This window comes from Notechis scutatus, chromosome Z (genome assembly GCF_049901735.1).
Source record: "Notechis scutatus isolate UNSWTSFEM ecotype Mainland chromosome Z, rNotScu1.2, whole genome shotgun sequence".
Taxonomy (NCBI): domain Eukaryota; kingdom Metazoa; phylum Chordata; class Lepidosauria; order Squamata; family Elapidae; genus Notechis; species Notechis scutatus.
The window spans coordinates 141,484,024-141,502,386 of NC_142025.1; the positions used below are offsets into that span (position 1 = coordinate 141,484,024).

Here is an 18,363-nt window from a genome sequence, read left to right on the forward strand (position 1 = left end):
GTCCAATCTCTTCTTGAAGGTCTCAAGTGATGGCGCTCCCACAACTTCCGAGGGCAATTTCTGTTCCATTGGTTGATTGTTCTCACTGTCAGAAAGTTTCTCCTTATTTCCAGGTTAAATCTCTCCTTGTTCAGTTTCCATCCATTATTCCTTGTCTGGCCTACAGGTGCAAGTCATTTTTTTGGTAGTTCTGGTGATAGTATTTTTTCTTCCAGAGAATATCTTGATCTTCTTTTTTACCCCTTGACAAAACTTTATGAGGAGATCCAAAATGAATTAGAAGTCAGCTAGGAACAGACACAACTGATTGACTACCAAAGCTGTTGTTTTTGGTTGCTGGTGCTCAGGAAGGACCTGCTGTCTTATACAACTATGAACCACATAGAAGGTGTGATTCCTAAATCAGTCTGATTGTTACAAACTTTGCAACATGGCTGGTTGCAAAGGCACCTATGCCCAAACAAATGGATGTTAAAGCTTATTCTGCCCCTTACAGTGTCCTTCCCTTCTTGCTATAGGGAAAAGGCTAAAGAAAATCTTTATTTTGTTTAATCCTGCAGTGCTGACCCCATGCCATGGATTCAGTGTGGACACTGAACAACCGATTATCTTCCGGGAAACGGTGAAAAGTTTTGGCTATAGTGTGGTGCAATTTGGAAGCGGCACAAATGCCGGGTAGGTGACCCCAGTCTGTCTATAACAGGAATGTCAGACTCAATTTCATTGAGGGCCATATCAGGGCTGTGGTTGACCTCAGTCCTGGGTGGGTATAGCCAGCTGGGTGGGTGTGGACAGCTTGATGCCACTCACTGGGTGTGACTGACTGGATGGGTGTGGCTTACTGGGTGGGCGTGGCCAGCTTAACGCCACTCCTCAAGCTGCTGGCATGTTTCCTCTTCACATTGGGTAGACTGGGCTGAAGTGACACAGGCCAGCCCTGTACATTTTCCAGAATGGTCCTGAGGGCCGTATCCAACAATATTGTAGGGTGGATCTGGCCTGAGGGCCTTGTGTTTGACGCCCATGGTCTAGAACAATGTTTCTCAACATGGCAAGTTAAAGATGGGTGTCCCAAAGGTGGGTTTTCAAAAGGCAACTGGACTTTCTTGTTTTTATTCAAAGACATTTCACTTCTCATCCAAGAAGCTTCTTCAGCTCGGACTGGATGGTGGGGAATGAACGTATTTACACTCCTTGGAGACAGCTGGTCATTTGCTTTCTTTTAGCAAGTCATCTAGGCCACTTGGAAGTTTATCTGTGTCCTCAGGGTCACCTGAGTGGTCTCTCCCTTCTTCCTTCCTTCCTTCCTTCCTTCCTTCCTTCCTTCCTTCCTTCCTTCCTTCCTTCCTTCCTTCCTTCCTTCCTTCCTTCCTTCCTTCCTTCCTTCCTCTTTCCTGCCTGCCTTTTTCCCTCCTTCTCTCCCTCCTTCTCCTTCCTTCCTTCCTTCCTTCCTTCCTTCCTTCCTTCCTCCCTCCCTCCCTCCCTTCCTTCCTTCCTTCGCCCCTCCCTCCCTCCCTCCCTCCCTGGTTGTTTAGTCCCGAGTGGCTGAATCCTGTTTGGGTCCTTGAGCAGGTAGATTTCTGATTTGCCTATTCTACTTAGTCTGTGTTTCGCCTCCTCTTGACAGGGTGTTAGTAGGTGCTCCACTTCAGCAGGGAGTTGTGAATGAAACAGGGAAAATATACAAATGCCAGGTGACTGCAAGCAAGTCAGGCAGATGCCAGGAGTTGGTTCTTCAAAGTAAGCACTGAACTCTTTGATCCCTTGATGTTTAAGGCAGGAACTTCAGCATTTAATATTGACTTATTTATTACTTTTGTTCCTCATAAATAATAAATGAGGAACATAAGTACTAAAATACTGTATTTTTATTCATATTTTAAACACTTATATTTCATATGTATATTGAATTTCAAAAGAAAAAGTTTATTGTGTTTAAGTTATCCAGGGCCACATTATGTAAATTGTATTGCATTTCCTCTCTTTGGGGAGGTACATTAACACGATAAATCAAGCTGTCTGTTGAGGTAATTCCCCATTAGCAGAATGAGCGCATACAGGGAGACGTAGTGAGAGTGGTGAAGAATAACACACAAACAGCACACAGATACACTGTATAGTAAAATGTAGGTTTTTACTTCCAATAAACGTTTAAGCAAAGTCCAAACAAGCAGTCCAAATCATTCACAGTTAAATCAGTCAGTTTTCAGTCCAGGGATAATCCAATAACAAAGTCCAGTATCAAAAACAATTCAGTAACAGACTTACATCAAATCCCAGACGAACTATGATCAGTAACATTCAATAGGAAGGCAACACTCTCCAGAACAACAGAACAAGAACTAAACAACCCAGGTTTCTGGCTCCATCTTATGGCCATTTGAGGAACCACACCCAATTACAGTTTTAGCATTCTCTTAAAGAGACAGTATTAAAATGTCTATCCTGGTTTATATATTTTCCAACCCAATTATTAAGTGACTTACATTCCTAACACTCTTCTTCCTTCCTTCCTTCCTTCCTTCCTTCCTTCCTTCCTTCCTTCCTTCCTTCCTTCCTTCCTTCCTTCCTTCCTTCCTTCCTTCCTTCCTTCCTTCCTTCCTTCCTTCCCTCCCTCCCTCCTCCCTCCTTCCTTCCTTCCTTCCTTCCTTCTTCCCTCCTTCCTTCTTTCCTGCCTGCCTTCGCTCCCTCCCTCGCTCCCTCCCCCTCCCTCCTTCATCCTACCTTCCCTCCCTCCCTCTCTCCATCCATCCACTCATGCATCACTGGATGGATTATAAATTTAAACCCACATAATTATCTCTTGAAATCTTATGATTTGCACAGAACACAGTTTGAAGACACTGGTCTAGACTTCTCTTATATGTCCCTTAAGCCATGAATAAAACTTATTCTAGGTGAAACCCTTTGATGATTACCAGCTGAGTACCATGCCTGTATCCTCCTAAGGCATAACTTCCTGTAATTCCGGCTTATTTTGAAGTAATCATCAACCATATTCTTAAAATCTAGGATGGGCTTAAAAAAACATAAATAAGAATCACTATTATTGTGAGCTACTCAAGTCATATGGAGATGGGCAGCATCAAACTGAATGAATTAATGAATAAAATACAGTTAGAATGGAAAATTTATAGCAAATGCTATTCAGTGTGTATGTGTGTGTGCGTGTGTGTTTTCCTTTAGTAATTTTTTTTTTTTGCCTTCTCAGGACCTCCTGATGCAGTCAACATGTCTCTTGGTTTATCTGTTTCGGCCCATGATTCTCAAGTGTTGGTAAGGTATTGTCTTTGTCATTAGGTTGGTAGCAATGAGATGGGTCTTTGCATAGCAGGTGGAAGCACTTCTCACCTTTTTTTTTTTGAACAAATTTTATTAATTTTTAAAGACATACAAAACATAAAACATAAGAACATAAAACCTCTTTTCTGAAAGTTATTTGTAAATTTTAAACAAATAAAACATTTTATACATTAAGACATCTCCTTATAAACACATAGATATCCTTTCAAATTCCTCATTATTTCTCCCTTTACTTTTATTCAATTATATTTCTTTTCTATATTTATCTGTTTTATATGTTTTTATTCACTATACTTATTTTCCCTTTCTGGCTTGCTTTATTCTCTTCTATCTTTTATTCTCCATTGTCCTTTTCTAACATTTCTCCAAGGTTTTATTAGCTCAATCAATCATAAACACACAAAAACACAAAACATAGAAACATAAAAAACCTCTTTTCTGAAAGTTGCTTAGTCCCGGGTTAAAACTCTTCGTACAGACACAAATTCAAATTCATATTCATTTTATATACCATTCCATATCTTATTAGCATTTTCAATTTTCTATATAGCTTCTCCTCTCTTTTAAATTTTCTTAATTTTATTTTATTTATCTCATCCCAATTCGAATCATAATATTTATTATTCTTTGTCTGTTCTATTTCCAGCTATCCATTTATCTTTCTTCTTTGAAGAAAACTTCTCCTGTACACTAATTGGAGTATGACGCCTTTATCTCTTTCCTCTACATTTATATAATACTTAATATAGAATACATAGCTTAGATTGGGATTCTGTTTGGTACATTCTAAAATTATACAATATTATCAATACCAATACAAATCTATTCATTAATATTAATATTCATTTATATCTTAAACACTTAGCACATTACTTTTCAGTTAAATCACATACTTTTATGGGAGCACCTACTTTCCATAGTTATTCCCCCCCCCCACATCACATATTTTAAATCATTATTTCATTAGAATGTTCCTCCTTCTCCTACTCCAAATCTCTCATTTCACAAAAAAATTCACTAGGATAACATAGTCTAATCATTGATATTAACAATCATTTATATCTTAAACATTTTACCCATTTCAGTTAAATATCATGCCTTTATGGGAACACTTATGCTTTCCATAATTATTCCCCCCCCCCACATCACATATCTTAAATCATTGTTTCATTAAAGTGTTCCCCTTTTCTTGACAAAAATTTCACTAAAATACTAAATATTTTATCACATTTTAAATTGCATATTGTTTCCAATTTTCTATAATTATTTCTAAGTACAAATGTAAAAATACAATCTTGTGTACCTTCCCAGAATCCCTTTTTCAATAAATTTTACCCATTATCTCTAAAAGACTTTTGTTTCTTTGCATCTTGCTCCCCACCATTGAGGCTTCTCGTCCCTTCCTTTGTCCCTTGCTTATTCTTCTTCTTGTCCTCTTTACCCCCTTGTCTCTCCACCTCCCTTTTATTCTGTTTTCCTCCTTTCTGTTGTTTTCTAGCATAGTATCCCCTTTTCACCTTATTCTTCTCTTTTTTGGTTATTTTTCCAAGTCTTAAAGTCTTTTCCTTTTTCTCTTTCTCCTTTCCTTCCCCAACCAAAGTCACTTGTTCATCAAAAATGGCTTCTTCTTTGTCCCAGTCATCCTGTTGCGCATTCAGCTTTACATAAGTACAAACCGCCATTTCTAAAAATTGAAAAAGAGTGCCAAGAGAATCCTTCCCTTCTTGCTTTTCTTTTTCATATTTTTGGTATACAAGTTTCAATCCATCCACAAGTGATGCCATTGTAGAGAGAAAAAGTTTTTCCAAACAACCACCCAAGTGCTTTTAATCAGAGATAATTCTCAGAAGTTCCAAAATCACCAAACAATCCAAACAAGCTGTTTCTTTTAAATACTTTCTCCTTCTTCACTTTCTCTTTCTGGGGTTAAAGTTTAGTCACAAAGTTCCATTTAAAATATATCTTTTAGAAGTCTTATTAATGTTTAATAACTCTTTAGAGTTCTAGGCAATCTTCTCCTTATTTTCAAGTTCTGCTCCAATTTTTTTCCCCTCTCCCTTCCCACTCACAGCAAAAAAGATTCTTTTTTTTTAAAAAAAATGTTCAGAAATCCTTATCCCTTCAGCATTTAATTACCTCCAATGCAGGTTTTCCGATTTCTCTTATGGTTCCATCTGCTGTCACGTTAGGAAGGAGAGTGAACAGAAAAAAAAACTTTCCCTTTTAGAGTTCCATTCGCCGCTTGTAACTCTCTCTGGAAACAATGTATTTTTAGCAACTTTCAAAATTCCAGGATACTTTCTCTTTCTTTGTCCCGGTCAAAAACCACTTTCACAGCTCTTCCAACTTTCTTCCTCCTGCACAATCTTGTCCAGCTGCAGGTTTCTTTGTAGCGGCCATTACTGACCACCGCTCCTCCGCCTTGGGAAAAGGGGGTTTTGCCAGCTGGGGAGGGGGTCTGCGACACCCCCAAACCACTATCCGGATCCCCCCTGTCTTCAGCTGCCTCTACGGGGCAGCTATATCCCCCAGATCCAAGCGGATCGGGGGAACCTTGGCAGCGAGCGCAGCAGTGTCGCGAATCCCTGCCGCCGCCGAAGCCTTGCAAACCGGAAGCCCACTTCTCACCTTAAGGTAAAGGTAAAGGTTTACCTCACACATACGTGCTAGTCATTTCTGGCTCTAGGGGGCGGTGCTCATCTCCGTTATAAAAATGGAGAGCCAGCGCTGTCCGAAGACATCTCTGTGGTCATGTGGCCAGCATGACTAAATGTTGAAGACACATGCATGGAACACTGTTACCTTCCCACCGAAGTGGTCCCTATTTTTCTACTTGCATTTTTACATGCTTTCAAACTGCTAGGTTGGCAGAACGGACAAGTAACGGGAGCTCATTCTATTAAGCAGTGCTGGGGATTCAAACTGCCGAACTACCGACCTCTCTGATTGACAAACTCAGCATCCTAGCCACTGAGCCACCACGTCCCTTAGGAGACTGCTGACTGCTGACCTTAGGAGGTCTCAAAAAGCTAACTGCAAGACACTGGATCTCTGGGAAGTAATAAAGGATGAAGATAAAGGGAAGAAGCACATTCAGACTGCAAAGTTCTGTTATTATAACCTTGTAATAAAAATAGCATTTGCCTTTGGTTTCTACCTTGGAGAGCTGACATCAGTCTTGCAAATCTGAATGTGCTCCCTTCATAAGAACTAGGGGTGAGGGTCTTGTTTGAGATTCAGGGAAATAAAAATTATTCCTGTAAAGGAACCATATTTATCCCCTGTATAACCTAAAACCCTAATGGGAGATTAAATAAGGAATTGCATGTGAATGTTAGCTGTAAGGAAATAACAAGGCTTTTCCAGGTTACAGTTCTAGCCCAGATTCAGATTTTTCTTATCAGCCTGTTGTCTTGCTTGCAATTTTTCCTTTTGTTCTTCAAGATCATTCCTCCTTTCCATTACATCGACACAGCAGTGTTATACAAGTAGTCCCCGAATTACAACTATTTGTTTAATGACAGTTTGAAGTTACAACAACAATGAAAAAGGTGACTTATGACTGTTTTTCACACTTATGACCGTTGCAGCATCCCCAGGGTCACATGATCTAAATTCAGATGCTTAGCAACTGGCTCATATTTATGACGGTTGCAGTGTCCCGGGGTCACTGAACACCTTTTGTGACTTTCTGACAAGCAAGTCAATTGAGGAATCCAGATTCACTTTGCAACCGTCTTACTCACTTAACAACTGCAATAATTCACTTAACAACTGTGGGAAGAAAGATGGTAAAATGAACCCAAATCCACTTAACAACTGTCTCGCTTAGCAGCATAAATTTTGGGCTCAGTTGTGGTTATAAATTGAGAACTACCTGTATATGAAGTCAAGGATTAGGAGGCTTAAGGCTCCATAAAAGTTTTATTTCATTTACTTATATATCAAATTTAGAAACCGCCCATATTCCTCACGGATTGACTCAGGGTGGTATACAATTTAAATACTGTAGAAAAACATAAAATATATAGTAATAGCACTTACTTATATACCGCTTCACAGTGCTTCACAGCCTTCTCTAAGCAGTTTACAAAGTCAGTATATTGCCCCCAATAATTTGAGTCCTCCTCTTACTGTCCTCAGAGGGTGGAAGGCTGATATTAGGAGGCAATTAAATCAGGAGTAAAATAATTAAAATTCAAAGTTAAAACAAGATAAAACAATTTAAGTGAAGTTGACCTTGCTAGATTTTCTGTGTCTGGTCACTGTAGATGGCTCTCCTTTACCCCACAGGTGTGTGGGCCCAGGGTACACCAAACGTGTGGGGAATACATATATCTCAAAGGTTATTGCTTCCTCTTGGACCAGAATTTGAGGCAGATCCAGCGCTTTCCTGATCAATTGCCAGGTGAGATCCAGATGCAAACCACCACCACCCACCTACAAATGTTAGAGATCATGTACGGGAAAATATAATTTCATTCATATCATTCATAATTTTCCCATAGTCTTATGACTTGTTGCTTAACAACTGTTTGAAGTTAAAATTGATCTCCTCCAAGCTAAGAACAACCTGTTTTTGAAGTTGCAATGGCCACATATATAATATTACATGATCACACGATCCCGTTTGAGGTATTTGGTGACTGGCACACCTTTAAAGTCATTTTTGGTGTCCCACAGTCATGTGGCTACAATTTGTGACTTTTTTTTTTTTGCTGGTTTCGAGTATTTACTTCTGGTTTCCAACAACAACAACAACAACAAAATCTCCACTGGGGGGAAATGGATTCACTTAACAACCGTTGTGTTTGCATAAGAACTGTCATTAAAATTGGTAGTAACCTTCAATCTGATCATGTGATAGCAATAATACTTACTTATACAGGGGTATAAGTAAGTATAATTCAAAAATTTCAGCAACAAGCTCTCTGCCCGGTTGCTGGGTGGGCGTGGCCATGGTAGGAGTGGCCTAGTCAGCCTCCTGCACCACGGCCGAGGGGGGTGGTGGTATGTTTTTGCTCCAGAGGCTTTCCTCGAGCCTCTGGGAGGGCAAAAACAGCCTCCCCCGGGCTCCGGAGGCCTCTGGAAGCTGGAAAGGGGCCCGTTTCTGGCCTTCTGGAACTTCCGGGAGGCCTGTTTTTCGCCCTATCCAAGCCTTTGCGTGGGCTCTGCACTTACCTCACACCCAAAGCGGGCTGCATGGAGACTTTTGAGAGGGGCAGGCTGGGTGGGAGGGGCAGGGCAGGGTGGGCAGGGCCAGCCAGGGATGGGATTTGGTGGTTCTCCGAACCAGCCATAACATTAGCTACGGGTTCTCTTGAATCTGAGTGAACCCATAGCAGCCCATCCCTGGACTTATATACCGCTTCACAGTGTTTTAAAGCTTTCTCTAAGCAGTTTACAGAGTCATCCTACTGCCTCCAACAATCTGGGTCCTCATTTTACTGATCTCGGAAGGCTGAGTCAACCTTGAGCCAGTGAGATTTGAAATGCCAAACTGCTGGCAGCCGGCAATCAGTAGCCTGCAGTACTGTATTCTAACCACTGCACCACTACAGCTCTTGATGCCTCCACTTATGACTAAAACCCAGTGGTGGGATTCAAATGTTTTTATTACCAGTTCTATGGGCGTGGCTTGGTGGGCGTTCTCTGAACTATTCAAAATGTCCACTGTTGCTTCTCCAGAACTGGTCAGAACCTGCTGAATACCAACTCTGCTAAAAACCATATTTCAGGGTCAGTTACAATAATGTCAAGGACTACCTAAGCTCTCCAGGAGGCCCAGATGCATTGAGCTGAATGGAGCTTATTCTGAAATAAGCGTGAACAGGATTTTTGTAGAATTATACACACAAGGATGAAGGTCAGCTCATTCAGAAAAGAATGCGGGATAATTAAATGTCAGTCAACTTACAGTATTTCACATGCAGACACAGACATGCACAATCATGATTCATTTTTTGCATAATTTATTTATTATGTATGTTATTTTATTTTGTCATCTGCTTGACTATGTGCTATTCTTCCCCCATTTTCTTCTCCATTGGCCTTGCTTCCGTAGAATGTTCCAGACGCCCTGCTGACATTGTTTTTCTGATTGATGGTTCAGGAAGCATAAAAACTCGTCAATTCTCACAAATGAAAACCTTTATTTCTGAGGTCATGAAGCGTTTCCAAAATACAAACACTCAGGTAATGTTAAGAGATCAGACTGGATGAAACCATAATATTCAGAGTGAAAATGTTGAGTCCCTAATTAATATCTGCAGTAGTATATAATCATTTAATTTTTTTTACTGGGCTATAATATGCTCTTTCTAATTAGAAGCCTTTGGTATTCAGTCTGTGGCAATTTCCATACTATGTTTGCTATTATCTTATAATGTATATGTATATTTATTTTGGATGTTTTTATTTTTTACTTTTAAAATGTTTTTAGAGTTTTAATCATAATACAGTTTAGTCCTCGACTTACAAGAGTTTATTTAGAGACTTCTGGTTTGAAGGGCTTCGGCGACAAACACAAATCCGCGATCGTGCGCAGTTTCTGTCTGGGTTCGCCGCTGGAGCGCCCCGAGTTGGTTGGTTTCGGGGCTAAGCCACCCCGTAGAGGTAGTGAAGAGGGGGGAGACTGCCAGCAAGGTTGAGGAGAGCCACATCTCTCCTCCTCAGCTGGCCATTACTCCCTTTCCCGAAGGCAGTTGCAGCAGTGGTCAGAAATGGCCACCACAAAGAAGAACTCGACCGGAAAAGAATGTGCAGGAGGAAGATAAGAAGTGAAAGTTTTGGCTGACCGGGTTAAATTGTAAAAGCAACAACCAAGGTACTCTGGAATTTAAACTATAAAAAAATAACATCGCTCCCAAAGAAGAGTCGGAAGCAGCAAAGGAAAATGAAAAGGGAAAGGTTTGGCTTTTTTTTTCTTCTCTCTCCTTCCCTATACTGACAACTAAGAGACTTAAATAAGAAATCGGAAAAATCCGCTTTGACATCAATAGGCAATTAAGCTGAAAATAAAACAAAATGCCAAAGGGATAATAAAGATATCTGGACATTAAAAACTTTCTTTTTCATAAGCAGGAAGGGAGAGAAAAAGAATAAGGGCAGGATCTGGAAGAGGGAGGAGACTGCCTGGAATTAAAAAGAATCTAAAGTAAAACTTCAACAAGATTTCTAAAAGATACATTTTAACTGAAACTTTGCAACTAAATAGTAACCCCAGGAAGAGAAAGTGAAAAAAAAAGAGCAAAAAAGAAACAGCTTGCGTGTATTTGGATTATTTGGTGATCTTTGGATATTTGGTTATTATATTTGAATGACTAAAATCAATCAGGTGGTTGATTAAAAATTTATACAATGGCACCACTTCTGGATGAATTAAAAATGGAACTTAAAAAGTACAAAGAAGATGCACAAGAAGGGAAGGGTTCTTTCGGCTTTGTCTTTCAATTTTTAGAAATGGAGATTTGGAACTATGAGAAACAACAAGAAAAGACTGCAAAACAAGAAGACTGGGACAAAGAAGAAGCCATCTTTAATGAACAAGTAATTCTATGTGGGGAAGAAAAAGGAAAGTGGGGGAAAGAGAATGGAGAATTTAAGACTTCAAAAAACAACCAAAGAAAAGAAAAATAATTCGAAAAATAAGTATAATACTGGAAAGCAACAGAAAAGGGAATACAGAAGAGAGAAATAGAGATAGAGAGACAAGGGGGTAAAAAGGGGAGAGAGAAGAAGAGAGGGAAGAAGGAAAGGAAAAGAAGTTACAAAGGACCGGAGCAAGATATAGAGAAACAGGACCTATTTAGAGATAATGGGGGAAAATCTAACTGAAAAAGGGATTCTGTAAAGGTACACAAGATTGTATTGCTATATTAGTAATAGAAATAACTTTAGAAAATTGGAAACAACGTATGATTAAAATGAGGGATAAAATAGTTAGTGTAATTTAGTGAAATGTTTGTGAATAAAATAAGTGAAATAAAATAAATGAGAAAATTGAATTAGGAAGGAACGGGAACATTTTAATTAGTTAATGTTTTATAAAATATAAGTGAAGGGGGGAATTATGGAAAGCTTATAATTGTTCCCATAGAAGTATGATATTTAATTGAAAAGTAATGTTAAAGATGTTAAGACTTTAATGAATATTAATATTAATGATAGAATTGAATTGGAATGGAATGTTGTTTTAATTATATACATTTATAATTTTTTTCTTTTTTTAAGAATACAGTGTGTATTTTAAGAATGTACCAAGCAGAATCCGAATGGAAGTTATGTATTATATTGAATGTTACAACTTTAGGGAAAAGATATAAAGGCGTCATACTCCAATCAGTAACTACAGGAGAAATTTTGTTTAATGAGAAAAGATAATAGATAATTGAAACAGGACAGACAAAAATTATAAATACAATGATTTGAATTGAGATGAGATAATTAAAATAAAATTGAGAAAATTAAAAGAGGGGAGAAGCTATGCAGAAAATATAAAATAGTAGTAAGATATGGAATAGAATATAAAAATGAGCATGAACCTGAAATGTAACCCGGGATTATGCTGCTTTCAAAAAAGATGTTTTATTTGTATTTTTTCCTCTTTGTGAAAACTCAAATAAAATTTACAAAAAAAAAAAAAAAGAGTTTATTTAGTGACTGTTCAAACTTACAATGTTACTGAAAAAAATGACGTAGGCTATTTTTCACATGACCATTGCAGCATCCTCATGGTCATGTGATCAAAACTGATCTATATTTATGATGGAGGCAGTGTCCCGGGATCATGTGGTCATCTTTTACGACCCAACAAGTAAAGTCAACTGCAACGATTCACTTAATAAATGTGGCAAGAAAGGTCATAAAATGGGCAAAACTCACTTAACAAATGTCTCCCTTAGCTGCAGAAATTTGGGCTCAATTGTGGTCGTAAGCCAAGGATTATCTGTGTATAATTTTTTAATTGTAAACTGCCCAGAGTCATTGATTGAGATGGGTGGCTATAGAAACTGGATGGATGAATGGATGTGATTAGTTTATTTTTATTTATTTTATTTATTTGTTTGCCAAACATGTATTAGATAACAAATATAAGTATAAACATGATTATTAATACATAAAATGGATAAGAATAAAAGAAAGCATTAGGACAGGGATGGTAGGCATGTTGATGTGCTTATGCATGTCCCTTACAGACCTCTTATGAATGAGGTGAGGTCAACAGTAGACAGTCTAAGGTTAAAGTTTTTAGGGTTTAGGGAAGAAACCACAAAGTCAGGTAGGATATTCCAGGCATTGACCAGGCTATGTAATTACAATGGGCTCTGGCACTTAGATCTTTAGAGGTGAGTACTCCAAGGTCCTTGACAGAGTGGGGGGTCATCTACAAGGTCATGTCTATTCAGCTTGCAGTTTATTTTCTAATATATTTTTTGCCAATACGTAAGCAGAGCATTTGTTTGTTGAGATTTGAAGTTGCCACATGTTTGACCATTCTGACACATAGTTGAGATCTTTTTGAAGAGTAGCAGTATTGTCGGTAGTATTGAATAGTTTTACATCATCGGCGAAAAGAGCACAGTTGTTATTATTATGATCACAAAGGTCATTTATGTAAAGTATATCTCTTGAGCTGGTCCTAGAACGCTGCCTTGGGGGACACTGCTATTGACAGGTATGGAATTTGATAGGGCACTCCCTATTTTGACAATTTGTTGCCTGTTTGCCTGTTAGGTTAGATTTGCTGAACTTTCAAAGAACTGTGTTCTGGTCCTTTGAGGATAGTGAAGACTTAGTTGAGTTGGGGACACTGATGGCAGGAGGTGTGGTCATAAAGGTGGGCGGGGCTGAATTTTATCCACATGATCTGAGGGGCAGTGCTTCCTCTCAATTGTTTCTAGTGGCCCCATTAGGTATAGCAGGCTAGGCATGCCACGGGTCCCCTCAATTAAAGCATATTATCTTTTCTGTTGCTGTGCCTCCATTTTAGAACAACACAATCCCTGAGATTAGATTGGCCTCAACCCTGTCAGCTTTCCCAAAGGTTTTGAAGGTCTGGGTGTATTCCCAAGGTGGGCTGTTAAGATTAGTTGGTTCCTGTGGTTTAGCGAAGGGGGGGAAAAGTCACGATACATCCAGTGGTGGGATTCAATTTTTTTTACTACCGGTTCTGTGGGTGTGGCTTGGTTGGCGTGGCAGAGGAAGGATACTATAAAATCTCCAGTCAGAGGTGGTATTTGCCAGTTCTCCGAACTACTCAAAATTTCTGCTACCGGTTCTCCAGAACTGATCAGAACCTGCTGAATACCACCTCTGGATACATCATGTGATGACAACATGATAACATGTGTTTGATACCCCTGATATAGATTATCCTCTCTGGTTGATACTGATAAATATATTTCAATCATAATAATTTCCTCCCTTGCAAAATAAGCCCACAGTTTATTATCTTCCACAACTCTGTCTATCCAATCAATTTGACCTGACATCTAGATGTTTTTATGTGTCATTGAACACCCAGTACCAAAGCAAGGTGGACATCCATATAAATGATCAAATAAAAAATAATAGATTTTTAAAGGGGGATAATTCTTTCCTACTTTTCTCTTTCTCTGTCTCCCTTTCTCTAGTTTGGCTTGTCCCAGTACTCTGATGGATATGTAGAACACTTTGACTTTCTCCTTTTCAAAGCTACCCCAAATCCAGATGATTTGATTAGAAAAACCAGGCAGCTGAATGGAGCTACTTACACGGCTACATATATCCAGAAAGTGGTGTAAGTATTCATTAGTTGGTTCTTTTTAATTTAACACAACATGTTGGTATTTGCTTCAGCTGCTTAGCCCAGAATGCTCATTTTTACTTGTATTTAAAAGAGGATCCATGCACATTGTGGTTTTAAAAAACCAGTTTTTATTGCACCACCACAGCTGCTATCCTGATTTTTCAGGATTCAATCTGGGTCGGTCACTCAGCTCCTCTGGTCCCAGTGAAGTATTGGATCATGCAACGTTGTCCTGCGAGATGTATATTTGCTTTTATCTTGATTTTGTTTATCGAACCTCAACAGAATTGTTTTACCAAATTCTTCCAATTTCCTGGGTTTGGGGACTTCCATTCAAGTTATACTGCTATGGTCATCGAATAAATCACTGCAGTTATGAAATGAGATGTCATATGACTGTCCCTTGAGATTTTACCAATGGCTTCTTCATTGACTCTGCTTGTTGGAGGCTGGTTGTGAAGCACACACAAATTGCAATCATCTGACTGCAAGTTGCTGTAAACATGAGGACTAGCTGTAAGGTTACTTCTTCAGTATCATCATAATTTTGAACAGTCGCTAAACGAGGCAGTCAGTGAGCAAGGTTAACCCATACTTTTTTGTTTGCTTTTTACCAGAAAAGGATTTAATTTGCAAAAAAAGTTCACTCATAATGAGTGAATATAATGAATTGATCAGCTCTGATCATTTGCATAGAAAGTATGCTGGATCTTGCTCATAGAATACAATAGAACAACGAGTTGGAAGGGATCTTGGAGGTCTTCTAGTCCAACCCCCTGCCTAGGCAGGTAATCCTATACCATTTCAGACAAGTGGTTATCTAATCTCTTCTTTAAAATTTCCAGTGTTGGAGCATTTACAACTTCTGGAGGCAAATTGTTCCACTGATTAATTGTTCTAACTGTCGGGAAATTTCTCCTTAGTTCTAGGTTGCTTCTATAAGATTTTCACTTTTTTTTCTTTACAGGACATTTATCTGTAGATCATCCCGAAGATGCTTTTTTCAAGAGGCAACTGGACTTTCTGATTTTTCTTTGAAGATGTTTCGCTTCTCATCCAAAAAGCTTCTTCAGAGCTGAAAATGAAACGCTTTCAAAGAATAACCAGAAAAAGCCAGTTGCCTCTTGAAAAAGCACCTGTCGGACAACCATGACCTGGAGGACTGAGAATCTCCATAGACATCTGTAGATCATGTTTTATCAGAAATTGGCCGAGAAAGAAGGAAGGCAGAGGTTTAACATGTTACTACTCTTCTCATTTTTCTTTAGGCGTGAAATGTTTCTCCCCGAAAAAGGAGCCCGCAGTGATGCATCTAAAATTCTCATTGTGATAACTGATGGGGAAAAAACAGGAGATCCTCTAGAATATAATGAAGTGATTCCAGAAGCACAAAGGGCTAACATTATCCGCTTTGCTATTGGGGTGAGAACATTAGCAGACCATTATAGATAGTCCTTGCTTAATAACTGGTCACTTAGTGACCATTTGGAATTATGATGGATTCCCCAAAAGCAAATTATGACCCATTTCTGGAATTTGAACAGCTGCACACACACATCTTATGATCACATGACCGCATTCCAGGTTTAATCACCCTTACTGCCAGTTGCAGAGTTATAGGGTCAATGTGACCACAATTTATGGCATTTTTACCAGTTTCCAAACTTTTCAGCCAGTCTCTGGCAAGAAATGCCCATATGAATACTAATAACCATGGTGTCAATTAATAACCATGGCATTTACTTAAGGACCACTGCAAAACAAGTCATAAAATCAGATCTAAAATCATTTTCTGCATTGCATGAAAAAAGTACATCCTCCTCCTCTCTTTACCATTTTCTATAGAGATACGATCAAGAGCATCCTGTCATTTTGCATTACATTCTGGTTTGGAAGCATCACTGCTTCATACAGGGAGGTGGTGCAGAGAGTGGTGAGGACGGCAGAAAAGATTATTGGCAGTTCACTCCCTTCTATCCAGGATGTAGCATATAAGCGATGCTTGAGCAGGGTCCGCAGGATTGTCTGGGACAGCACACATTCTCTTCCCGAAGTGTTTTCCTTGCTACCTTCTGGGAGGGGGCTTCGTGGTATCCGAAGCAGAACATCCGTATTCAGCCACAGTTTTATTCCATGTAGCATCAACCTTGCTTTTGCTTTCTGCTATGTATTCAAGATGGACAGTGATACACACACACACACACACACACACACACACACACACACACACACCACATATATGGTATATACGGTAAACACATACGCATACATAACACACATATACACATGCTATATACATATGTGTGTGTGTGTGTGTGTGTGTGTGTGTGTGTGTGTGTGTGTATATATATATATATATATATATATATATATATATATATTCTTAAGTTTTTGGTACTTACATGTACGGTATTCAGCTTTGTGCTGGTATTTTCCCACGTCATTATAGTTGTGCTTCTAAAGTTTTAGCACGCGTTTGGCAGAATCTCATCTGCCATCATCAGGCTTCTGTATTGTGTTGGTCTGTGAGTCAGACTTTTACAGTAAAATATACTTATACTTTATACTGTAAAGTCTGACTCACAGACGAACACAATACAGAAGCCTGATGATGGCAGATGAGATTCTCAAAACGTGCTACAACTTTAAAAGCACAACTATAATGACGTGGGAAAATACCGAACAAAGCTGAATACCATACATGTAAGTACCTAAACTTAAGAAAAACACACACACACACACACACATATATACATACATACATACATATACATATATATACATACATACATGTATGTATGCATGTATGCATGCATGTATGTATGTGTATATGTGTGTTATGTATGCATATCGGTAGATATATACCATCTTTTGAAAGCAGGCAACGAAATTTCATTTTTAATGTGTGCCAATGTGCCCACAGTAAAAAATGTCAATAAAGGTTATCTTATCTAGTCATGTGGGTGCCGTTATCATTATGACTTAAAATGGAAAATCTGGGCTCTGTTATGGTAATAAGTCAAGGACTACCTTTATAAGAAAACCAGAACATGCTATTTTTCTGATGGTTGTAATATATAGAGAGCAACAGCTAACCAATAGGAATAGATGGTAAAGAGGGAATTGTATTCTCTCTCACTCTATCAACCAAAGGCAACTCTTCAAAATGCAGGGAAGGAAGGCTAACATACAGAATCCTTACTGTGAGCATAGTAACAATGGTCTTCTCAATTCAGTCTCTGTTTTTATCTCCCCTTGCCATTTCTGGCATGCCATCAAGGTTGGGTTTAGTTTTGCATACGGATCTGCTCATGAAGAACTCGTTGCTATTGCCTCCAACCCATCTGTGGACTATGTTTTCTCCGTGAACAATTTTGATGCTCTCAAGGACATCCAGAACAATCTTCAGAATAAAATTTTTGCCATAGAAGGTATAACATCTGATGGTTTGCCTAGAAATAATGCTAGGATCTGGGGCTCAAACTGGCAGTCAGAACTCAGTATCATAGATAATTGATGGATTGTCTCCCTAGTAGTGAGAGAGACATGATATGACTGTTAGATTCTGTATCCAGCTGCCATGAGGGTCATTCAGGACTGACTTTTGTGACTAACTTTCAGCAGTAGAGGTGCTCCTCAATTTATGACCAGTCACTTAACAATCATTCAAAGTTACAAAGAAAAAATTACTTAACGGCCAGTCCTCAAAGTCATAACTGCACAATCACGTGATCATCATTCACAATCTTCTCTGACAACTTCCCCAGAAAGTCAATGGGGAAGCCAGCGGGAAAACTTGCAGGATGCTGCCACTCACCAAAGGATTTCTTCTTGCCTTAGTGCATGGCCGGAAGATTCCTATGATGGGCTGGAGAAACAAAGCTAAGATCCTAGCTTTGTTTCTCTGACCCAATGCTGGTGTTCCCTTCTGCACATGAAGGGGGAGGGAACTCCTGTGGTGGGATAGTGAAATGAAGCTGGGATCATTTATCTAGCCAACGATGGGAGTTCCCTTATGCATATAGATGGGGACTGCCATCCTTTCAGTTTTTCAGTCCCTCAACTTAACAGTCCATGCAGTCACTTAACAACTGCAAATGAGAACACCAGCATTGCAGTCATTGAGCAAAGTGGTCATATGGGCATCTCATTTGTTGACCCCCAATGCAACTAAAATTCCAGCCTCATTTGTGGTCATAAGTTGAGGAGTACCAGGATAAGGAGGAGCATAGGTCTATTGATAGGTAGGGACATAGACCTGTCTGTCTGTC

At 39.1% G+C, this 18,363-nt stretch overlaps 1 protein-coding gene across 1 annotated transcript in view; it reads left to right on the top strand.

Moving 5' to 3' along the window:
- The first annotated feature begins 566 nt into the window (after positions 1–566).
- Positions 567–18,363, top strand: part of LOC113422487 (integrin alpha-X-like) — a 45,535-nt gene continuing 27,738 nt past the window's right edge. The window contains exons 1-8 of the mRNA XM_026683475.2: positions 567–675; positions 1,628–1,740; positions 3,212–3,276; positions 7,597–7,711; positions 9,368–9,498; positions 13,938–14,083; positions 15,361–15,514; positions 17,373–17,523. Coding sequence (XP_026539260.2) covers positions 3,232–3,276; positions 7,597–7,711; positions 9,368–9,498; positions 13,938–14,083; positions 15,361–15,514; positions 17,373–17,523 — 742 coding nt within the window. The 5' untranslated portion in view covers positions 567–675; positions 1,628–1,740; positions 3,212–3,231. The remainder of the gene's footprint in view (positions 676–1,627; positions 1,741–3,211; positions 3,277–7,596; positions 7,712–9,367; positions 9,499–13,937; positions 14,084–15,360; positions 15,515–17,372; positions 17,524–18,363) is intronic.